The 24,906-nt window shown below is 36.8% G+C and overlaps 1 protein-coding gene across 1 annotated transcript; it reads left to right on the top strand.

Annotated features, from left to right (window-relative positions):
- Nucleotides 1–195: 195 nt before the first annotated feature.
- LOC148069611 (poly(ADP-ribose) glycohydrolase-like) lies at nt 196–24,527 on the top strand. Its single transcript, XM_087802527.1, has 18 exons — nt 196–352; nt 1,306–1,363; nt 1,432–1,962; nt 2,058–2,157; nt 2,699–2,821; nt 2,927–3,004; nt 3,780–3,854; nt 10,349–10,441; nt 11,855–12,012; nt 14,215–14,294; nt 14,365–14,425; nt 14,552–14,627; nt 16,825–16,972; nt 19,788–19,866; nt 19,931–20,039; nt 20,206–20,311; nt 21,872–22,000; nt 23,705–24,527. Exons 1-18 carry the CDS (start codon nt 295–297, stop codon nt 23,881–23,883), a joined length of 2,241 nt encoding a protein of 746 aa, XP_087658653.1. The 5' UTR covers nt 196–294; the 3' UTR covers nt 23,884–24,527.
- The last annotated feature ends 379 nt before the right edge of the window (nt 24,528–24,906 follow it).

The raw sequence follows: 24,906 nt of genomic DNA, 5'->3' as shown, positions 1-24,906 counted from the left end.
AATTTAAAATAGAAAAATATCCAGTAAATTGATCTTTCATTACATTTTTAAAAGCAATTTAAAGGCTACGTATGTATTAAAAGATTTCGAAACTGAAAGCCATTGACGTTGTTGCTAGGATACCACCTCGTAAACCACCCCTCCTTACCAGATCCTAGTTCTGAACGGTCCTCGCCGCTATGCCGTCAAGTAGAGCTGATGTCGTAAAGCAGTAGCCAAAGCAAAGCAGAAGTAAAGTATTATCCGGATAAGAACTAAAATATTTAACTTTTCCTTCTTTTGGATAAGCGATATATGACAGCAACATGTAGCACATGTAACCCAGCGTTCTCATCCAAAAAGAGCAATTCAGGTTAGTTGTTTATTCGATTTACAGTAACATGTTTGCTAAGTCAGCGCTAGCTCGTGATGCGTTTAATGTAACAAATGGGCTTTTCATCATATTTGGTATTTTACAGGTTCGATAGACAACTTAAAAACCCCCCTTAGGTAAAAGCGACACATGTTATACAACGTGAATTTCGCAAGAAATGTCTAACTGCAGCTGTGTTGTTACATTTTAGTCTAGACATGAACTCAACAGTGTTTGTTTTTTATTGTTAGCCAATGACGCACTTGTTATTCAGTGTCATCTAATAATAACTGCAGTGGAAATATACTAGTATGGATATATCTGATTCGCGGGGTTTTTCTACAAGATTGAAAGAAAAAGTAAAACAATCTTCTCCATCAATGTAACTTTAAACATAACGCAACGTGTTATTTTCTTGTCTTATCAATCCCTAAACTGATGTTTCATCACAAACATGCCTATCGAAGGTTCAAAAGTTTCCCTTAAAGTATTGATAAATCACTCACTGGCCAGAGTAGTTGTTTCTTTCCAACGAAAATCTGTTCATTTGGAATCTAACTTTGTAACGCTGACTTCAGGTATGAGCAGAATATCGTATCCTTTTTCAAATTAGGAGAGATAAACTTAATACTGATTCAAGCAATGGATGTCATTATATATTTAACATTAAATACAGTATCAACGTTTTAAAATATATTTCTGCATAAATTAACATTTCCATGTAAGAAAATACCCTTTATTTTGTTGTATATATATAATATATAAAACTATATATATATAAATGGGGTTGTATCTTATCAGTTGAGAACCTTCTAGTATTAATAGACTAGATGGCTTGACATATTTTAGAGTAAGGCTAGTAAAATGATAAATACGTTAAGTTTGAAGCAGTAACTGTAGTTTAAATGTAATATTGGTGTTTATTTGCTTGTGCACATTTGGTCTCTTTTTAGATTTTGCTGGCAAATTGTCTGGTCAGACCTCAAACATGGATAAAGAGCCACCACAGAGGTAAAGTATTTAGTCTTTAATTGATATTTAAATGCATGAACTGTTTTAATGTTTTACTTCTGCTGCAGTATGGATGATCATCCAGAAGACGTTGAGTGTACAGTACCAGAATCAAACACTGCTGACGAACAACCGGCATGCACTTCCAACTCTGAGAATGTGGACGTGGACTGCACGGCGCCGGAGAGCAGCCATGTTTTGACAGCCTCTCAGACGACAATGGAAGTGGAAGGGGAAATTGAACTCAACGAGGGAAGTAGTTCCTCATGCCTTCCTGAGGAGTCTGGTTTACCTGCCGCTGGTTCTGAACCTGACAGTCCAGGGAAATGCGTTGATACAAAAAGTGAAGATGAGATGTTGAGTCTGCACAGTCCTGAGGACAAGGAAGTGCCGTTAAATCGTGGCACTGAAGAAGGCCTTGATGGACGTGTGGACTGTGGATCTGCAGAAGCTTCTCTCATTTCTCAACAACTGGTAAAACCGCCTGAAAATCCAACCAAAAATGAACGGTGTCCGGTCCTAATGCCAAATAAAACAAAGGAGACCACAGAATGCAGCATCTCATTTGATTTGACTCAATCTGTTGCAAAATCTAAAAGGTACTCTTTCTTACTTTTTTCCATCACGTTGACTACATGGACTGGTTTTATGCTCATTTGCATTTTTATTCCCATCACCAAACCATGGACTGAAGGGGGCTCGGGACACCAGTTCAAGATCTGAAGAGAATGCCTGAATGCGCCCCCCCCATGCCTCACTTGAAAGCAGCGCATAACCACACCGTCACTATCAGGGTGAGTCAACTCTTGTGTCTAGGCTTAAACTACCTTTAAATCAGTGAAACAACCGAATCCTCTTAGAAAAGCAATTTTAGAATAAACATTTAATTTAGGGGAAATCAAGGACTAAATTCAGAGAAGCGACTTCTCACTATACCCAGAGGATCTCCTGTCAGACGGTCCTCCACGTCCCATAGGACTGCTGCCACTGCTGCTTCGTGGCTGTTATTTTCCCTCATATCAAGCATCATAACTTTGGAGTTTGTCAGTTTGTTAACCTCAGGGATTCTATTTTAAAATTGATCTTTCTATTTTCTTCTTTACATCAGATCAAGATGCTCAGTCATCCATCAAACAAGCGACCCCCTTAAACTAGCTTTCTTGTTTTGCCGCAAGGGGATCATGATGAGAGAAAGTTAATATTTTATACTTACAATTTACTATATATATATATATATTGCATGACAACTGAAGAGTCACCATCCCTTTTTTCTTTTCCTCAAACCGCTTAAGCCTATTTTCACTTAATTATTGCCTACATTTTTGAATTTTACAGACGGATTTGCTCTGGGAGAAAGGGATTTTGGTTCCGCACCCTAGCAATCTCAAGGATGTGTGGGATGAACAGTATGTAAAGATGCCATTCTCTGCGAAGAACCTGTTCCCTGTAGGGACTGAGGTAAACACTTTTCCAATGATACAGCATATAAAAATACAATGTTTATTGGTGTAACCATGTAAATATGTTTGATGAATTAAGAAACATGTTTTTTGTATTATTCAGGAAAGAGGACTGACACGTCGCTGGGAATTGATTCGCTCCTCGTTGCGAAGGGGTTTTAAGAGTTCTTTGGATGTGCGGGTAAGAACTTTACAACACAGTCCAAGTCTTGGATGGCACAAGTCTAAAATCAATCATGAAACAGTTTCTTACAACATAGTTTGTGATTTACTGCACTTTTTATGGACTTAAAATTAACCATTTAAAGCTCTTGAAGGGTCAGACCTGATCCTCTGACCTTGAGTTGAAACTTCAAGTATTTATCTTTTAATAAGCAAAAAACACACACGTTTCTCCCTCTAGCTCCACAGATGTATCAATGAGATTGTTTCTGTTGTTGATGTTTATTTGTTGTAATTAAAAATGCAATGGTTCAAATATTTAGTCAATTTATTATAACCTGTGTTTGTTGAATTCTTTGCTAACCCCTCATATAACTGAAAACAAAAAAAAGCTCCTCTAACGTTTAATTTCTTAAATGACCACAAGGTGGCAGGATTTACTACCGGCCTTCTCCGTGAGAAGCATGGTCACATAGAGTGACAAGAAAAGTGTCAATCACGTGTCTCAGTTTTGACTTCACAAAAAATATTAATTCAGGTCCATTGAAATATCTATTGGTGCATTTATTTTAATAACCCAATAGCAGACATTATTTTCTCCCTAATACAAAGTTAATTAAAATCGATTAAAGTTACTAATCGTATACCAAAGACATAAACCGTTTTTACCCAAATTACACACTTTTAATGAATAGGAAACAGTACAGACTTAGTTACTTTTGAATTCGAATGTTTGTTTTCAGCCACAGAGATTTTTTTTAATCAAAAGACATGTTTATTTCTTCTCCCCTTAGGATGCTATTCTGACCTACAATACAGGTCAAGCAAAGAAATGGGACTTCACTGCCCTGAACCTTTTCTTTACTGAGGTAAGCTCAACTGAAATAATCTGATACGATATTAAATACATTTGAAGCTTGTGGGGAGAATGTTTACTTCAAGCTGACATACCCAGTAAGTGCAGCGAGTATAACAGCAGCAGATGTTTCAGGTGAGTCAAGGGATTGACTCGCTTTCTTTTTGTCTCCCTGCTCTCTTCAAAACTACTAAATGTTGTGTTTTGACAGGTTGCAACTGTCATCAGGTACCATGCGATAAAAAAAAAAGAGAGAAGAAGTCTCTTGTGGGATGGTGACTAACTGTCTTCTATTTTAGATAATTATTTCTTAAATTATTTTCAAGATGTGTTTAAAGCTGTAATGGAGAAGTTGAAGTCATACAGTTATAGATATAAACCACAGAATTTCACCTGTAAGCTACTCCTCTCAGTGAATGATGGTCTTGCCTTCAGCAATACTTGATTCCTCTTGAGTTAGTTCATAAACCTTGGATGAAAAACCTTAAAATATTGTTATCTATATGTTCTGCTTCGGCACTTTGGCAAGATTTAGAGAACTTCTGATACAAGCTCCAGACATACCGTCATATGTTAAAGTTGAAATGAATCCATCCCTTTTTTAAGTTGACAAATAAACTGTGTTTAAAACCGTGGAACTGAAACCGTTAAATAAGACCAATGAGTAATACAACAGGGATATCTAGATCAGTTAAAATGTCCAAAGATTTCAAGTGCTACGGATGAACAAATGCCACTAAAATGGATTTCCTGTGATCAGAAGCTAATATGTTATCTCTTGGTACCTTTAAGGAAGGTATTTCAGTGTCATTTAGGAGCGCTGAAAGGTTAATATTTAAAGATCATGGCTATTACACAGTAGGATTTTATCGATCGACGCACTGATTATAATTGAATCTCAATTTTAATTCCTGTTACAGCTAATTGAGTAATTTTGCTTTTTGTCATCCATCACTGATAACTCTGCTTAATTTGATGCATGCGTCAGTCCCAGAGGGCCTTTTTATTATTTTCGTAGAGAATGGCATCAGGGTTGATGGATCAATACCTGCCGGAGCTATTCCACAGTGCACTTTAATTAACGAGACCCATTAAGTTTGTCCCAACGTTGCATAAAAAAAGTGACAAATTGAAGTCTTCACGATTTTTTTTTTTTTTAAGCTATGTATTTATAAAATATTATATAACCTGCTAATACTGCTGCTCCAAGACTTATGAGAAAAATGTCAGCTGCTAATTCTGCAACATACAATTTTCCCAACAGTTAATTCATTTCAAATATAGAGTCCAGAGTCCAGAAAGTCCGGTGTAATTACTCGCCAGACAGACAATGCTTTGATTGGCTAAACAACAATCTATTCAACCACCGTGTCACACACAGTAGCTGGGAATCCATTCTCTTCTTCTTACTTAATTCCTCTTGCTGCTACATTTTACCCTGCAGGCTGGATTAATTTCTTTCTCTCTCTGTGATTGACAATATTCAGATCGTCCAGCATCCAGGAGGGAAAATAAAAAGTTGCCCAAATTAGGACTTGTCAGTCTCTCTTCTGCCAAATGAAACTGTCACAATGTCACTTTCTGCGAGAGCTCGGCTTGAAACCTAGTCTGGAATGAGTCCAGCTGCTGCATCAGTGAGAATGATGACGGATCCCAGAATCACAATTGAAAGACAAAAAAGCCATAAATTGAAGGATTTATAGCCACTTTGCTACGTACGGGTATTCTTTTTATATATGAGCAAAGATCATCTACAAACATTTTTGGAGACAAAATATTACACTTCTGAATCCGGAAAACAAATGAAAAATAAATCATTGTTCATGATCATGAATATCTATTTAAATCGACTCAATAGATTACATGTTCTTTCTATACTAGGATTTTGTTTAAATAAAATAGAATAAACCCTATAAGATTATAGGCTAATAATATGCTAAAATAACAAAGTATGTCAAACATTTTAAAGTATATTTTGAACTGTGAGATCACTCGTCCTGTGATTAGTGTTTCCTTTGTGCATTTATTTGCCTCCAGTTTCATGTCAAACTATTTAGTATGTTCTACAGAGGTAAGATTAACAGACCAGGGTTAAGTTAGTTTGATATTTAATATTCATTCTGGAACCAGTTAGTCAGCGATCACGGCCAGTCGAACCAACAGCCTCTTTAGCTACAGCGGTTCGTCTGTTAGTATCTGATAAGGTCGTCTTTTTATTTATTGTCTGATAATTATATTAGGATGATTAACGGCATCTGTCACATCCCTGTGTTTTCACTGTCCTGGCTCAACTCCACAACTAACAAAATTAAATTATTTTATACATACAATTAGTATATTAGCTGGTTCTCTTTTTCACTTTTTGTATATTTTATTTTCTTTTAAGAACAAAAATGGAGAAATACACTATGTATGTCTATTTCAAGTCTGAGCATCTGTGGAATCATTGTATGTTGGTTCAATACATGATTTGTAAAGATTTGTAATTTTTAATCAAAACCAACTTTTTTATTATGCATTTAGAAATCTCAACTTTTTTATTGTGATCTTGCATTTTGAATTTGTACAAATCTTTAAAAATGCGACCAGAACTCCTGTCTGGACGGAGGCAAATTCAATCTAATCTTAATCTAAACCAGGGGTGCCCACACTTTCTCGGTTTGCAAGCTACTTTTATAATTATCAAGTTCAAAAGATCTACCTTCATCAAATTTGCTCAACATAAGTACGTACATACTTTACTCAGATGACTAGCACTGAATGAAGTTAATGGATTGATAATCAGTCATAATGGAAGGATGTGTGGAAATGCTCACTTACATAAACAACTAGAGTCAAATATTGCCAGTGTCAGTAAGAAGGATATTTCCTCATAATAAGATACTTTTCCTCTGAGAGTAACTTCCAAAATGTCCATAAGACCTGGTCTTAAGTTCAGTGTCAGCCTGTGTTAAATCTCATCCTCCACTGCAGACAAGTTCAGACTCATATGTACTAAGAATTGCATTGATTTCCTACTAAAACTTCATTCAAATCCAAATGGTGCACAAAAAATATTCAGATGTAAGAATCTGTGCGTGACATGAATTCAAGCCCTTTTTCTTTGTTCATCAAATTCAACAAAGACTTCAGACGGGTTCATCCCTTTCCATGCCTCCATTTCAATATGTCGATCATTTAAATGAAGCACAAGACTTAAATTTCTTCTTTTCTGTAATAATGAAAAAAACAAAAACAAATGAAAACATGAATTCAAACTAACAGTTTATATTTGTTAATTTTAAACATGTCTGCAATGAATCACACTATTGTTAATGAGTTCAGATGTGCTCCGGTGTAAATGTTTATATTTTACATACACGCTTATTAACAAGAAAACTGCATTTACAGAGGCGACCAGTGGATATTTTTAATTTTAAAACATCTCCAGATGAAGTTTAACGAGAATAAAACTGTTAATCAGTAACTTCACATCATCATCGCTTTGTCTGATCGTCTCTAAGCGTCATTACAATTTGTGTCTCACCTGCACAACTGTTTAACGTGTTTGAGCGTATTCTTATTATATTCGTGAGATAAAGGTCATCAACAAATAGTCATCATGTGATGGTGTATTAATACAAGTGTGTTTTAAGGATGTATCCTCGATCACGTGATCACGTGAGGAAAACCAGCATTTGTTGCGCTTTCATTGGAACCTGCAGCTTCACTTTGATGGAACTGACGTGATGTTTCTGTGACTCTCTTAGAGAAGACCTGAAGTGGTCAAGCGCGCATTATTTTTTTTGATATATTATTTTTTTTAAAAAGCTTATAATTCTCTATTCTTTTTCTGAATTGCGTAAAGTGACTGTCGGGAAGTCTGCCTGTTTTGCTGTTTTTATTCTTGATTCATATTAACTTTGCCGTGCGTACACTGGAAGAGGCGGGAGCTCAGATTGGCTGCTGTGCATGTCAATCAAATTGTCAACGAATTGGCGCAATAACCATTTGATTGACATGCACAGCAGACAATCCAAGCTCTCTTCACTATTTTCTTATATCATATTTTATTAAGGCACGCGATTTACTCGCAACAGCTTCGCGATCGAATGGTAGATCGCGATCGACGTATTGGGCACCCCTGATCTAAACTGTTTCAACAGTTTCAATCTCCTCCCCCTGCTGCAGTAAGAGCCGATTCATAACACACACTCTTTGTGTGAATATTGTTACTTGTATATGTTAACTGTAAAAAAACAAATAACATAACAGTAAATTAGTCATTCCGACATTGACCCCTGTGACCTCTCCTCAGAGGAAAATATCTTAACAAAAAAGATCTTGTTTCTGCCATGACTTGCTCCAATGTCTAAGAGGCCAAAAAAACGAGTCAGCAGGATTGCTCGGCTTTATTGAAGAAGTCACAGCTCTCGGCATCTGTTTATTCAGCATCATCCAAACACCATCAAAGTGAAATGAGTATATTATTTATTTTATACACAGGTTTACGTTGGGCTGTCTCTGGGCAGTGATTGTCCAAGAAGCGAGCTCTCAGTTCACATCATAGAGGAAGATATTTGGAATCAACTATATATAACATGGATCTTGAATAATAAGCTTATTGGAGACAACAAGTCCTTATGGCTTATCACAGGTCACTCTTCGTCCAGTAAACTTCTTCTAAAAATTATTCTAAAGAAATATGATTCATAATTCCGATCTCAAACTGGATCTGCTCCAATGTAATCCCAGCTGTTGGAGTTGAGGTCAGCATGTGAAGCTCCAGACCAGATCATTTTTCACATCCCCACCACTATTCGCTATCAGTCCCACAGGAGCGTTTTATGATTCCCTCCAGCTCATTACTTCTGACAGCATTTAGTCAGAGCCGCTCTACAGCCGTATAACCGCCTCCGACCAAATCACCCAAAGACTTCCTGTGGAAATTGGAGCCGCCTGGCCACTCCTTCCACAATTGGTTATTTGCATTTACTCCAGAAGGCCCATTTAATCAGCGCCAGCACTCTTGCTTACCTTGATGAAGGAAGCAAGTGATTGATAATGCTGACATTCCAAACCAATGGTCTTGTAAGTGATTGCGTTGTAAATCTGGCTGTATGATGGAATAACTGTGTGTTTAATTTAGAGGGAATTGCAGATGGATGCTGAGGTAAGCTGAAGGCTGAAGTATGGATACTTTGACGGTGCAGGCTCAGTCACAGATAGATGGGTACCCTCTTCTCCGGCTGCTGCAGGTTTCCTCTTTTATATAACGAAGTGAAGCTGCACAATAGTTCAGTTATTGACTTAACTTAACTTAACTTTTTCTCCAAAGAAGGAAAGCTTCATTAAAAGCAGTGTTTTTATATGATGGCAGCCTCCAGTATATGTCCAGTTACTGGATTGCAGGCTTATACCTTTTTTTTTTTAAACCTTACGTTCCCGCTTCTTACAGTCCAGAGATTTTAAAGTCAAATTTGCCTTTTTTTTTTTGCTAGAGCTGAGTTTTACACTCCAAAGATTCCTGTTAGCAGCAGTCTAACTTGGACTATACACTAGGGGTGTGTTTCGGCAAGAATCTGGGGGGATACGTTTCATGATACAGGGGCAATGATACAATACATTGCGATATATTGCAATACTGTAGGAACAAGGATATATTTGTAGTATTGTCGAGTACTTGTAGAATATGCAGACAACATGACTCTTGACAAAGTCGTAATTGCTTCCAAATTTTAAACCAAATATGTCCAAACATCAGCTTTAATAGCTGCTTAAGTCGACTGTATCCTCTCGTCCTCAGTCATGCCTGGTATCGCTCTGTCTTTGATTGTTGCTTTAGCTGAGGACGTAATGATTGCTTCCATCTAGCAACCGAAAGTTTAGTTTGAACCCAAAAACCTCTTTATATATATTTGCATGTTAATTGTATATATATATATATATATATATATATATATTTCTAATAAAAAAAACTTATGGTAACACATAATTACGATTTGAAAGACATAAATGGGAGAAAAAAAAGTTTTTCTTTTGAAAATAAGGAAAACGTATATAGTGCTGTCTAATATTGATACAGTATCATGGAAAAGAACATCACAATATATCGCCATATCTATATATTCTTACACCCTTACTAAAATTCTTCAGTTCAGTTTTGACCAACTTTTGGAATACATTTTTTGTGTGAAAGTAGGAATAAACTTTTCAGTTATTGTTGTATTTCAAATCCAAAGACATAATACTAAAAAATGCATGGGGGAAACTAAAAACAGGTGAGTACTTTATTGATAAGGAACCAAAGCTTGTGTAGACTCATATCCACCTTCCATGTTCTTTTGGTCAAAATTGGTGAACTGAGATTAAAGTAGGAATATCACTGGGTCAGTAAATACGGAGATTTCCGCTCTTTTTTCAACACAACAAAAAATACAGAGTCCTCATCACAATTTATGCTCCATCCTATGCCTCACACTAACCATCTCACTTCTTTCTATCTGTCTTCATCTTTGTGTTTTCTAGTATATGGAGCGTTCAGAGGCAAAACACTATTTTGACTTCGTACTTCCGAAAATGGTGAACCTGGCACTAATGGCCCCTGAGATCTGCACCAAGGTGAGTCCGGTTACTGCCATTTGGAAAGAGCTAGCTTTTACTGTGAAGTATGACTGACAGGCCACCAAATTAACAATTTCCAATATCAAACTGAGGACATTCTCTGGCAAGAAAATGGTATAAAAATGCACTATTCCTCGAATAGAGTGCATCATGTTCACCTGTATCACAATAAGTAGATAGTAATTAATAAAATGTTTCCTTTGTTAAAAAATGCCACTCGTTTCATGGAATGACCCGTAGGAGTTTCACATGATGTAGAATCAGGGACGATTATACACTGAAACTGGATGACTAATAAAGCCACTATGAGATACTTGGTGGCCAGCCATTTGTAGTTAACCACTATAAACACTGCTTGAAATATGGAGTTTGGCTGACGTTTTTAAGCTTTTAATTGATTGCTCAATCCCTGCAGTGCTTCAACAGCCACAACACACTTATCATCATCCATGCTGTGGCCTATATGACTGCACTGTGTGTCTTTAAATCACCTTCTAAAAATCTTTAAAGAAAAAGAAGAAAAAGCTGCACTAGCGCTTAACAAGGTTTTGGAGATCTTTCAACCACTGCCTTGTTAAAAAACGTCTGAAATCTCACATCTGATTTCAAGGACTTCTTTAATGTGGGATGTTCCTCTTACTTTTGGCTCCACTAGCCCAGTGCTTTTTTTTATTATGCGTCCAACCCTCCTCCTCCACTCGACGTACCTCTTGTCAAGTCTTGTTGTCAAATAAAGCAATCTGTTTTGGGTAACATGTTTGGAATTCATTTCAATGACAGAATCGATGCAGCTGATTCATGTCATGTACCTTTTGAATGTCACGGTCATCCGTCTGAATTTGAGTTTGATTTGAAGAATCTGAGCCTGGTATTGACCTAACGAAGTTATGCGAGTCTTGGTGGCTTTAATTCCACCCAGTTGATTCATTTCCCCACGTTTAAATTGTGCGGAATAAAATGGAACATTTCTGTCTCGTCATCTGTTGCAGAAAGAAAATCTTCTATGTGAGGAGTGTAATATTTGAGTGTGTGTTATTAGAGCTCCTATTGATCTGCTAACTGGGCAGCCTTGGGAGGCTCTTTAGCTCTAATCACCGAGGATGGATGAGACCCGTGTGTCCGACAGAGTGAACCAGGGGGAGCGCAAGAAAACCAGGACCTTAATTACTACCACCCATTTACTTAATGGAAGCCTCCCTGTCTCTTCTGCCGGCTGGATTGCTAAACCAATTATCTATCACCATTAGCCTTTGGAGCCAAAGAAGCACCAACGTAACCTTGTGTGCTTTTTCCACTGCATCTCCCCGAGTCTGCATATTTTCCAGTCTAATCCGAGTGTTAATTTGGCACCACTCCCTTGCTTAACTCTTGCTTATTCTTAACCATGTTGTCTTTTATGTCCCTCCTTAGCCGATTCCGCTACTTAAGTCGGGGGTGGATCATTCTTTGACGTTGTCTCAGGAGCAAATTGCCTGCCTGCTGGCCAATGCCTTCTTCTGCACCTTCCCTAAACGCAACTCCCGTAGGACGGGGGAGTACGGAAACTTGCCAGAAATCAACTTTTCCAGGTAGCTACTTGCTAAAGTAACACACACAATACATCTCATATGTCCATGTGATGAGGCTACTTTGTGAAAGGTTTTTCAAAAAGGAGTTTTTTGTCGACATCTTTTGCATTCACAAGTCACACTTTTTACTTCTTGTCCAATAATGACAGATTTAGCTTTAAAATATGGTCACACATTCAATCTCTCCTCTTGTGCAACACGCATAGAAGGGTAAGTTGTGTGTCTATCGGTAACTGTCCAAACTTAATAATAAAAAAAAACAATTGTGCACTGGTGTCTACAAGCCACAGTTTTTCTATTGTTATTATTATTATTATTATTATTATAGTAATATAATAAGTGAAATAAGTTTATTAGGTCAGTGCCAGTCTGTGGGCCCTTTGTTGGCCGCTCAGACTTACTGTCTGAATGTGTTTTGTTTGGAAAAAAGATGGTATTTCCTCTGGAGTAAAATAAGATTGTGGCTCTTGACTCATAAAGACGCTTGTTTAAGTTTATTTAAAATTGAACTCGAAACTAGTGAAAATTAGTAAAACACACATTCTCTACGATTCATTTTTTACCGTTTTTGTCTGAAGGGTGGTTATAATACCGGTCTGTTGTGCAAAAAACTTTAAGGACCCCTAGATTAAATGACTCCACCCGAAACAAAATTCCACTGCAATATAGTCCATTAAAACATATTTCCCATATCTATTAACAAAATTCTTCTTCTTCAAGATGAGGCCGTTAAATGCTTGAACTTGAAGTGACACACCAGTTCTAATTTGTCTCTTGGCAGGGATTTCTAGAGACAAAAAGCCATTTTGCCACTCAAAGAAAAGCATCATAAACTGTTCTTTTTTAATATGATTTGTGGCTGTATTATATTGGCATTTAAACAAAGAAGAAAAAAAAAATCTAGATTCTTTCTTTTTTATAGTCTCAACTTTATCCTCTATGGTTGAAATGGTCTTTATGCTTTTGTATAATGTTCCTTTCTTTTATCTACGACACAATTTCCTGGACCCACACAACACTATCCTGTACTTCTATACCCTCTTTACTTTTAAACACCTTCCTGCTTACAGGTGAAAATTATATATTTAAACTTGGGATTGGAAATTGAAGAAAACACTGTACATTAATAAAAAAACACAATATGAAAAAGAAAAAAACAATAAATAACGAAATAGTGTGTACTTTTATTTTATGGATTTCCTCTTTGAGATGGGCAAAAGGTCATTGCTACATTTTTGGTTTATCATTTTATTTAAAAATATGTTTTTCAAGTCACATTTACATAATTCCTTAATTCTTGTTCTGCTTAATCTGAATCTTGATTGAATTCATCTGCATGATCTCTCAGTGTAATAACGTTAGCATTGATTCCAGCTGCTGGGCAGGCAGTTTCAGAGCCGTGTCAGGACTCAGTCTTGCTTTCAACTATCAGCATTTCTGCCTCCTGCAAAATACAGGAATTAGCCTCTGAGTTTGTGAGCAGATGAGACGAGACAAGACAACCAGCACGGTCTAAAACGGGCCGTGGATCGTTACCGGCCCTCCCTTTTCCCTGTAATTGAGGGAGTGTCTGTCACTTTGCTTATCGGCTACAGTAGCGCTCTGTCTTGGACAAGCAGAGCTGCAAGCAATCTGCTGATTGCTGTTTTGGCAGAACTGTCGAGGTTTGTCCTCTCTGCACTGATGGATAGATTTGAGAGGGAAGAAATGAGACGGAGACCAATCTCTTTTGCTTGTCCTGCTGCCCCTGCTTAAGTTAAGACAGTGAAACTAGATGATTAAGACCTTTTGTCAGATGTTCTCCTGTGTTTGTCATCCGTTCTGAGATGAAGAGGTGGTAACCATTATTTAATCTGTACTATTGCTTTGACAAGTTCATGCATATGTCGTCCAAAAATTGACCAGAGGGATCTATAAGAATCCTCTCAATAATCCTGACGTATATTTTTGTCTAAATCTTATAATGTGTTCGGTCACTTGAGGATGTAGCTTCACACAGCTGCATCCTGAACTTCTGTTTTCCTGTCTCCATGTTACTGTCATAAATGACTCCTGGCCCGGTTTCTCACATTAACTGACACTGGTTCAGATACATTTAAGGTGAAACTGTTTGTTTAGGAAGCCACTAACTACTCTCTGGATTAGATAGAGAACATGTAGAAATGTCTTGCTATGATTAATGTGATCTTTTGTTTTTTAAAGGTTGTTTGAAGGACACACGTCTAGAAAAATTGAGAAATTGAAAACACTTTTCTGTTACTTCAAGAGGGTAACGACAACAAGTAAGTCTGAAATGGTAACAATAACATTTCACCTAATGCAACATAACAATTTGTTTATCTTTTTTCACAGCACCAAAGGGACTTGTGACTTTCACCAGACAAAACTTGTTTGATCCTCAAGATTGGATTAAGTATGTATTTCTACTGACTCCATTTAGTTCTTCCTTAATGTTTAACAAATAAAACATGTTTATCTTAAACATGCACACATTTAATTGAACATTTTAACTGTATGTTTCTCTTGATTTTTCTTTTAGCTCACAAGCAATGTTGACCAATTTACATATCACATGTAAGGGAACGATCGAGGATGATGGTCACGGAATGCTGCAGGTGATTATTCGTTTTTTCATTTTATTCAAACCAACATACGATCAAAAAAGTGAAAAGTGAAGAGCTGATTATAGTTTCCATTTGATAAGCTTTTTTTTTTTCATTTACCTGTTCTGTTTTTTACACAACCTGACGGGTAAATCTTTTTACAATGACAAGGATGTGAAGCATATCTGAATTATGATTAAAAGAAGCTGAGAAAAACTCAATCTTCAAACAAACTTGTTAAAAGTTAAATATTTGAACTTTGTTGATAGTTTAGATTGAAGAATTGTATCAGTTGCTGCTTAACTATTTATCATAGATCAATGAGCCAGAGAATTGTGACCAATTGTGTTAAGATAAAAAAAGAGTCAAATTACCAGAAAACAAAAAGGCTGTCAACAAGAGACAAGTTTATAGGGAAACTAAAGTGAAACCCCAACTCTCCTGACTCACTCACTTGTTTCAAATGTTGAAAAGTCTTCCTCTCCAAGATGCATCCTCATCATGATGATGTCTCCCCGTCTAAAATCTCAGCGAACAAGAAGTTACGAGAGTGTAGTCCATTATGATGTAATAATGGTTTCACTCCTCCTTCAGCCAGCTCAAACCACGAGCCACTTTGTTTATAAAATGAGTCCCTTGGAGGTGGAGACTTCTGAGATCGATGACGCGCAGTGACAAACTGCATTGCTCGACCAATCACAGCCGAAGGGGCGCGGTTATGGTAAACAAGATTTCATCTCCAGAAAGTATTTGCAGTGGGTGGGGCTTAAGGTTATTTTCTAATATAAATATTTCAATGAAAAGAGAGTTTTGTCGCTTAAACCTTTACTCTTATTATTCTGTTGAACGCTTCAGTATCCACATGAGTAGCTCAGAAAGGCAGGGGGTATTCAAGATGGCCCAGGGGTGGGGTTGGATGTGGAAAAATGACAAGGGTGAGCCATCTCTGCGGGGTGATCCAGTGGGTCCAGAATAATCAACAGGCCGGGCACTAGATGTCTGGACAGGGCAGTGTGGGCTGTCATCCTGTCAAGAGGTGAGCTTGAAAGGCAGCGAGGGATGGGGGTTGAACGAGTGGAGGAGGTGAAAAATTTGATAAGAAGGGGCCTGAAAGTGTAAACACATGCCCATACAAACACATTTGCTGCCACACAGATTGACGTGGCTGTGCACCAGTGAGCAGAACCCTCACCCCGGCCTGACGGTTCATATAGCAGCTCCACGATTGAGTCGACTGTCTTTTCACTCACTGCCACAACATGAGAAAAGATGAAATCGAAGCACGGTTTTAATAGTCGCTGCCCTGAAATAAATTCTCCCAGACAAAACGACGCAAATAAGTTATTTAATTACATTTTCAATTACATTACTGGCACATAGTTTAAATTTCATGGTTAAGTTATTTGGAAGGTTTTTGGTAAGTTATGCTTGAATAATATTATAATCAAAATATTTTGATCAGCTTTTGTCATTGTGAAGACATGTTGGATCTATTTCTTTTTGGTTTAAATGATAATTTGATATAAAGACCTTTCGCTCATTTTTCATTTCTCTTTTTTCTTTTAAGAGCAACTTATGTGTTGATTTAAGTGTCTGTGAAATTGGGACGAAGAATTAAATCTTGGACCTTTATTGTCATCAGTATATGTCTGTTTTTACAAAACTCTCTTTTCATTGAAATAGTTACATTAGAAAATTAAGCCCCGCCCACTGAAAACGCTCATTTTTTCTGGATAAAAAATCTTGTTTACCATAACCACACCCACTCTGCTGTGATTGGTCATACATCGAGGTTTGTCACCGCGAGTCATCCTGGAAGTCTCCAGCTCCAAGGGACTCATTGTGTAAGGAGTGAAGCCATTATTACGTCATAATGGACTCCACTCTCATAGCCTCTTGTTCGCCCAGATTTCAGATGGGGGAGAACTTTATAAATTAATAACTTTAAAACATGTTCATGATTTGGGACTTACTGCATCTTTGAGAGGAAGTATTTTGTCCATAGATCTTCCATGATTTCAAATAAATATAATTTATGTTAATTTAAATAATAGACCCTAAAATGTGCACTTTATTGCATATATTCATTTCATGATCCAATAAGACAAAGATAATGGAAAAAAGAATAGGCCAAACAGTTTGAATCTTTTATTACGAGAAACAAATGTCATACATTTTTAGATTTAATTTATAAGTCTTTATTTTCCAGGTGGACTTTGCAAACAGATACGTAGGTGGAGGGGTCACGGGAAACGGCCTAGTCCAGGAAGAAATTAGGTTCATCATAAACCCGGAACTAATCGTCTCTCGCCTTTTCACGGAAGCCCTCGAGGCAGAAGAATGCCTCATCATCACAGGTAAATCCAGATGCACACGGATCAAGGCAATTTAACAGAATAGAATTGTTGTTGAGGTGTGGGTAACTGCAACTGTTTTCATTTAGAAATTTAAAAATGGGATGTCCAGCAGACGTGCCACGTTTCTAGCTTCAACTAAAGTGTTGCTCTCTAAGCTAGTGACAAGAATAAACACTACTTCACACTAGTCTCATGAAGTACCACAGCTAGCCTTACAGTGGCGCCGTATTGTCTCCCCAAACGTTTTCCAAGTCACCTTCACTTGTAAGTCACCGTCCTCCGCCCGCATCGCGTCATCTTGCCTCCCTCCCCCTTTTCCTCCTCCTCCTCTCCACTTAACTTTATTACATTTGGACAGAAAAAAATTTATAACCCAACTAAGGTCATTGCTGCACTAATGGAATGGACCAGTGATGCCATAGATTCATTCAATTCCTGCAATATTCTTTGCACGCAGTCTTTGCACTGCCAGTCTGGTTTTTTATGAATTCCTGTAAGTTCTTTCTCTCCCATTTTGTTGTTGGTTGTCTCACCGAGTGTCGGACCTGCAGTTTCCATTGAATCGTGATACCGGTCAGGTGGGCGTCGTCAGACCGGACGTTCGGAGTCCGAGATTTAATCTAATGATGGAATCTTGTTTGCCAGGATGATGTTGTGGGTGGTTGCCTGGATAAAAGGATCAAGGTGAAGGAGAAATCCATCTCTCACGATGAACAAAATGATACCAGTCGCTGCGTCAAAGACGTTGGTGTACTGCTAGTTAAGATCTGCCTCATGGTTCCTCCACAGACTTTTTTTTGTCTTCAGCTGCCAGGATGCTGTTCAACCCTCAGTAGCACTTCTATTAGATCAATAACTAAGAGAAGCAGCAAGTTTTTTTTGAGTCTCAAACCCTGGGCTGTGCCTGAATATGTTCAATGAATGATAGTTCATGAACCAGTTTATACTTTGGACAACGTTAATTGAACTTATTGTTATACTGGCTGATGAATGTGACTGAGAAAGCATTTTTTCTGACATCTGTTTATCTTGATAAATATATTTTCAGATTTCTTCAGGGCCTAACAGACACATTTGCAGCTAAGAAAATAGGTCTTAATGTAGAGCAGGAAAAGAAGAGCAGCTACGGTGAAGGTACAACAGCATTTTGAACAGAAGATACTAAGTAACACAGATTTGTCCTATTATCATTTAAACACGTTTTATGACGAGGTCGATGAAGATGGAGGAATCTTATATTTCTGTGTAGACCTTGCCCAAGATCACAAATGCGTCACTGCTACTCTGGACCGAATGACAGAAATGATGCAAAACCCTTGTTTGTTAGGGTTCAAAATAAGATGTCGGGATCATAAACACTTATTTTAACTAAATATTTCAATTAAACGAATAACTTAACAGTTATTTAATTTTTATATGCCCACTTTAATGTACGACTCAATGAATAATAATAATAATAATTCATTTTGCTTACATTATAAGGCGCCTTTCAAAACACAAAAGGAAACCATACAATATAATGGAAATATTAAGAAAGTTACAAAAGATCTTTAAAGTAAACCACAAAACACGGAAACTATAAAACCAGAGTTACACAAAATGTATTGTTTTTTCTAATTTGTCTTAATTTTATTTATATTTATGTCATTCATTGTTTTCTATACTGTTTTTTCAAAAAACCATATAAGATCAATTACAATACTGATGATAATGGCTTTTTTCGGATTCTTCTGATGATGATGAAATGTGACTTATCATTTGAATTAAAACTGATGGAATAATTGTCTGTTTTGTCACATAGGCTGTGGCAATAAAAAAAAGAATAGCTTGTAGCATCATGTAAAAAAATAGCTATGAAGTAGTCTGTGAACTTTGAACATTTATAATTATTAACTATGAACTGAAGCAGTTTTTTTTTTTATGTGTGAACTGAACTTTGAACTAGTTTACGTAGAAAGTGAACTTTCCCAATACTCCAAATATCCTTGTGATTGTTCGCCTGAACTGAAGCTGCAGAAGCCGTCTACAAATGGTCATGAATACTGACTTAAACGGTTCTTAAAGATATATATAGTAGTGATGGGTTGATGAGGCCTCATGATACAGCTGTGAAGTGAAGATGATACAGTGTCTTATTTTCTGAAAGTCCACTAGATGTCACTCTCCGCTTTATAATATTTGCTTTAGATCTACCTAATCTCACTGTCTCTAATTTAATCAAACCTGGCATAATTTTCAAAATAAGAGTCTTTACTACACAGCTTTATTACGAGGCCTTGTAATGTATACAACTGTCTTTAAAGTGCCTCGAATGTTTTAAAATAATATTTCTAATTTTATGCACCTATCAAATCTATATTGTAACTCATGTGTTATAACAATAATTGAATACCTTTGACTGGTTACATTGATCCCACACCTCAAAAACATTATTCATTTAATTTCCGTCAATGAATTATTGACGTCAAACCAAAACTCAATGTGGTCTGAGTTAATGTGTTCTCGTGTCTTTGTAGGGGAAGAGAGTCCGTGCTTCTGATATACATCTTATGTTTAATCCCAACTAAATGTCTTCAATTTGTACAATTTTCCCCCATCAGAGCTGAAAGCTTTTCATTTCCGAGCCCAAGTAGATGAGATGAATGGTTTTTATTTATGGCGATCCAATACAAGCTGATACAGTGCACTCACATCAGGAGCCTGAAAGCACTTAATTTGATTTAAGAAATAAGACGCTGAACCAGATTAAGACCCGCTGCGTGCTCCGACTACCAAACACTGAGTTTCTTTGTTTTTCGTCTTTCCTGCTGTGAAGGTGCTGAACAGTACAGTAAATATTCCGGATATTCTGACGACTACAAGTGGAAGGAAAGCTACAACGATGAGACTCGCAGGTAAAGTCGCAAACACTGAACGGTGTATTTACATCAAATTATCAATTTCTTAACTTGTTTTTAGGGACGACTGGCACAGACGATGCATTGAGATCGTCGCCATCGATGCTCTTAAATACAGACACTTCTTAGACCAGTTCTTCCCTAAGAATATGACCAGAGAACTCAACAAGGTGATGTATTCTTGAGGAACATGCTGTAAATAAAAAACTTAATTAAAGGCTTTACTTTGGTGTTTTGTAAAAAGATGTATTGTTGGTATTACAAACATTGTATTTCTTCGATTGTGTAATGTATTTAAACTCTTTTTTACGTTCTCTTCTGCTTCATAAACGCCAGGCTTACTGCGGGTTCTTCCGAAAGAACCGCAAAACTGAACACTTGTCTGCGATCGCTACCGGCAACTGGGGCTGCGGAGCGTTCGGAGGAGACACCCGACTGAAAGGTACGACCTGATCGGTTAACTCGACACAGCAAATAAAACAAGCAGCTCTTGTGCGTCCCTCAGTCTGGTCAATTAGCAGTACTCTCGAGTGTCACTCTCGGGTTTCTTCCCTCCCTGTATTGATCGGTTGACACTCATTTATGTTTTCCATTAAAAGGGCGATTGATTACAAGGATGGGATACTATAAATTCAAGGTCCCCCGAGTGTTCTACTCAAAATCCTTCTTTATAAGCAGCTGTTCTTCTTGTTCTAAATTATTGAAATGCTTTTAATCTCATTATTATTAGTGTTGGTTTATTCTTATTATATATTATTGTCATAAATCAGATCATCCTACTTCCAATACTGGAAGAAGTTTTTAATTGTGTTTTCTGTCAACACTAATCATCATATTTTATATGTTGAACCGTTGGAAACATGTTAATTGCTATTCATGCTACTTCAGTTCTTTTGACACAAGTGTACACTGAGGGGAAAATCTGTATTTTTAAAGTGTCATGTTATATTTATGGAGCCCCAGACATGAGATGATTAAATAAAAAAAAATGTTGTGGCCAAGAAATGATTAAAATAGTTTAATTTATTGATGGCGGTTTAACCTGTTAACGTCATTGGCAAGTCTTGAGTACAAGTCTCCAGAACCAAATCCCCGGGTTTCAGCCCTGACTTGGTATTGACATTTTTACCTGATTATTGTTAAAATATTATTGTGATTCTGCTATTTATATATTATTGACTTCTGTTTAAAAAAACAGTTTAGACATTATTTATATTCTCAGATATTGACACCAGAGAGTTTATTCTGAACAATGTACTTCTTTAGTATTTCTACCATTTGTTAGACTAGAAAATATATCGCATTGTTTTTATTAAAATGATCTGAATATCTAAACAACAGTGTCCTTTTTTTGGAGATTCAAATATGGTCACACTAAACGAAGGTACCTTTCCTGGACAACTGGGTAAGCAAACAGAGAGAACCTTCACTAGAAACTGCAACCAGAGCCTGTCTTGTTTCAAAGTTGGTTTGAGAATAGTTCTAATAATATTCTAATTTTGAACAAAATACAATGTAAAAAGCCTATGAAAAAGACAATATTAAGCCTATTCTTCAAGGTATATTTTTTCCTCAAAAATCTTTTGTTCAAAAATAATCGGGTAAAGGTGTCAATATTGAGTCTGGAGAACATGCATTTTAACTGAAATGTTTTCACACTGCCAGAGCCGTCATTAGCATTTGAATAAACAAGATTACAGACGATCTAATGATGGGTTAGTTTTATTTATTTAATTAATCTGAAATATCATTTGGTTAAATTAAATATTTATAAGCACATCATGGTTGAGTGTCTGTAATGAATGAATGCTCCTTATAGTAGATGATTGACTCTCTTGCTATACATCATCTCGTCATATGAGCTGCTTTCTTTTCACCAGAAGCCAGATTGTTCCTCTCTGATTGCTGATGTTCACGTCATGTGTTTTCATTCTGAAATGAAGCCATACTTTGCGTACAGCCGTGTAAGTGCGTTTGATTCATTGCACTCTTTCTCCCTCAGCACTGATTCAGTTGATGGCAGCTGCGAATGCGGGCAGAGACGTGGCGTACTTCACATTCGGAGATTCCCAGCTCATGCATGATGTTCACCTGATGCACACTTTTCTCAAAATGAACCACATTACAGTCGGTAAGAAAAAATACATTGTAAGAAATGATTTCAAATTTTACGCAAGGACTTATATGTGTCCTTGTCCTCGTAAGTACTCCTCCCACAGTCCAAAAACAAAAAAAAGTGTCCCCAGGCTCTCGCCAGAAAAAGCCTGAATCTTACGTGGACATTAATAACTGTTTTTAACTGTTCTTTTTGTTCTCAAAACCGCACATTACATTATTCTTAATAATTAGATCGACAAATACATTTAAACCAAGCTCAATTTGATCTCATAAGATCAGAAATAACCAAAAATATAAAGGTTTAAGTTTGTACTAAACAGACCAATTTAAAAAAAACGACAAACAAAACACATTTTCTTTGTTTAAAAGTTGCCTGATAACCAAATTGAATATGTTCGATTTATTAAACCTTCCAACAACATGCATAATAGTAATCCTCACGTATACATAACATGGCCTGTCGCAGGCCAGACATGCTGTTCATTTAAGCCGATTACTGGCCTTTCTTTAATATGAATTCAATTGGTTTTAATTCAGATTTTTGCGGATGCCACTCACATTTGATCTAACAAAATACCTGTTAGTTAACAATCGTGTATTTTATAAACTACAAGGTTTATAGAATATGTTAATTGTTAAGATTTGCCTTAAAAGCTTTAAGTAAAGTGACAAAACTTTATAACATGACAATGAATAACATTAGATTTTAATTTAAAATTAGGTAAACATTTTCAATTGACTAAACTGTTATTTCAAATAATGATATTGACTCCAAAAACCTTATATTGCCAGTATTTACAACACTGGAATTTGTTTTGGTGGCATTACAGAATATATATATTGAATAATATGAATTTAATAAAAATAGATAAATAAAATCAAATCAAAATAAAATAACAGACGTTAAAATAATAATGAAAAAACATTCCATTCCATTATCTGAGTATTAATGGTCCGATAATGCTACACATTATTAGCTATTTTCAGGACAATGTGGCTAAATGTCTTTCTCTATGAATATAAAACCCGTATTTATATCATGCTATTATGGGATGTTGACGATTAACCAGGCGCGATCCGCCTTCAGTGGCAGAATAGAATAGAATAGAAAATGTTTATTCATCCCCAGAGGGGAAACACACTTTTACAACAGCAGCACAATTGAAAATAAAGTGCAAGGAAAAAAAAGAAATAATAAAAGAGATTATAAAATAAAATAAAACGATCTCAAAAATATACAAATTATTTACAATATTAGAAAATTAACACTATTAACAAAATAAAATAAAATAAAATAAAAACAAAAAATAAAAACACACAAGAAGAAAAAGAAAAACACACTACGGATTAACATCAGGATATTTAAAGTAGAACAGTATGCACATGCACGGGAAAAGCAACATTCCTCCTGTAAGATATTCTCTTTTCCCCGTCCACTCACTCTCCGCATCTAAGTGTATTCATGACTAAACTGACCTCAGCACCTCCCCCTCTTTCATTTTTCTAACTGACATTTATTGAGGTCTTTTCGAGAAATTCCCCTCCAGCCATCTCTTCCATAAGTGGGGGAGCTTTGCTGTTTGCGTGTTCACCACTTGATGCAAAAAAAAAATCCCCGGTTCTTCGGCTCCTTTTACAATGTTGTGGCTCTTTGTTTAATTCAACCTGCTCCCCCTGCTCCCCCCTCTCCTCCTCTCCACCTCCTCCTTCATTCCAGGCCGGCTCTTCTACGTCCTGACGGAGTACTACGAAAAGGTTTGCAAGAGCTGCCATTCGTCAAAGCCCAGCGTCACTCTCTATAAGTACATCAGCGAAAGGTTCGACCCCGAGTCCGACGACGCCATGGACACCGCCAAGGAGCCCATGATGTCACCCGCAACCTCAGACAGTCATTAACCGGCAGGGGGACCCCGACATGCCCTCCAGGTTCAGATCTCAGCCTCACACATCTTCAGTTTCCACACTGTTGCCTTTATCTGCTTGAGATTTGTGGTGTCGTGAGGAGGAGACGCTACATGGTGTTAATAGCAATAGTCAAATCCTGGTGGCTGTGTGGCCTTTTTTTCGATCTAAAAGTGACTTCTAGCATTACTTGGTGGCCAAAAAGAAGAATCACACGCATGTTCGTGGACACGTTCAATGTTCAGTTTATCCCTTCATTAGTGAGGAAGAGTGGCGACCTTTCAGTCTATGCATGTTGACATCTTTAACACTGTGGCAGAGAGCTTCTGCTCTTCTAGGCTTTTCATTCGCTGCTTCTTCTCGAGGGACCCTGTGGTCTCTGGAACCCTCTCAGAAGTGATGTATCCATCTTTGAATAATATCTGTGCGTTATGATAAAAATATTGTGATAGCAAAATAGTAAACAGAACCATCAAGTATCAAAGCCTTTGTTGACTCTCGTCATCTCTCGACAGACTCTAGTTTACAAACGTTGCATATTAAAACAAAAAAGTCTTGCATTGTATTGCTCTCTGTTTTTTTGTTGTACTATTTGTATCAATAATTCTTAATCAAAATAAATGTTTTTATTGAATGAAGTGCCGCTCGCTGTTTTCCATCGGTCGGGCCAGGTTCTTGCAAGAAGGATTCTGAGATCAAACATTTCTGGATGATTCTGTTCCACACGAACATGTCTCGGACTAAACATTTCTGTTCATTTAAGAATTAATAACTGGCTCTTATTTGACGGGAATTCTGTCAGTTTTAATTGAAATACTTGCAGATGTCTCTCACATTTGACCACCTAACAGGACCTTATCAGGCTGGATAACTGTAAGTTTTTGTAACACTTTCTCTTGAGGTATCTTTTTTAAGACATAATAATGCATTTATATATGTTTTGTATTTTTGACTTTATAACAAAGTTTGTAAAGTATCTGTAAGTTGAATGACATTAATATCAAATAACATTATTTT

The sequence above is a fragment of the Callionymus lyra genome, chromosome 11 (assembly GCF_982586985.1).
Source record: "Callionymus lyra chromosome 11, fCalLyr1.hap1.1, whole genome shotgun sequence".
Taxonomy (NCBI): Eukaryota; Metazoa; Chordata; class Actinopteri; order Syngnathiformes; family Callionymidae; genus Callionymus; species Callionymus lyra.
Note: the sequence above shows the minus strand (reverse complement) of the source record. Positions and strands in the feature narration are given on the sequence as shown.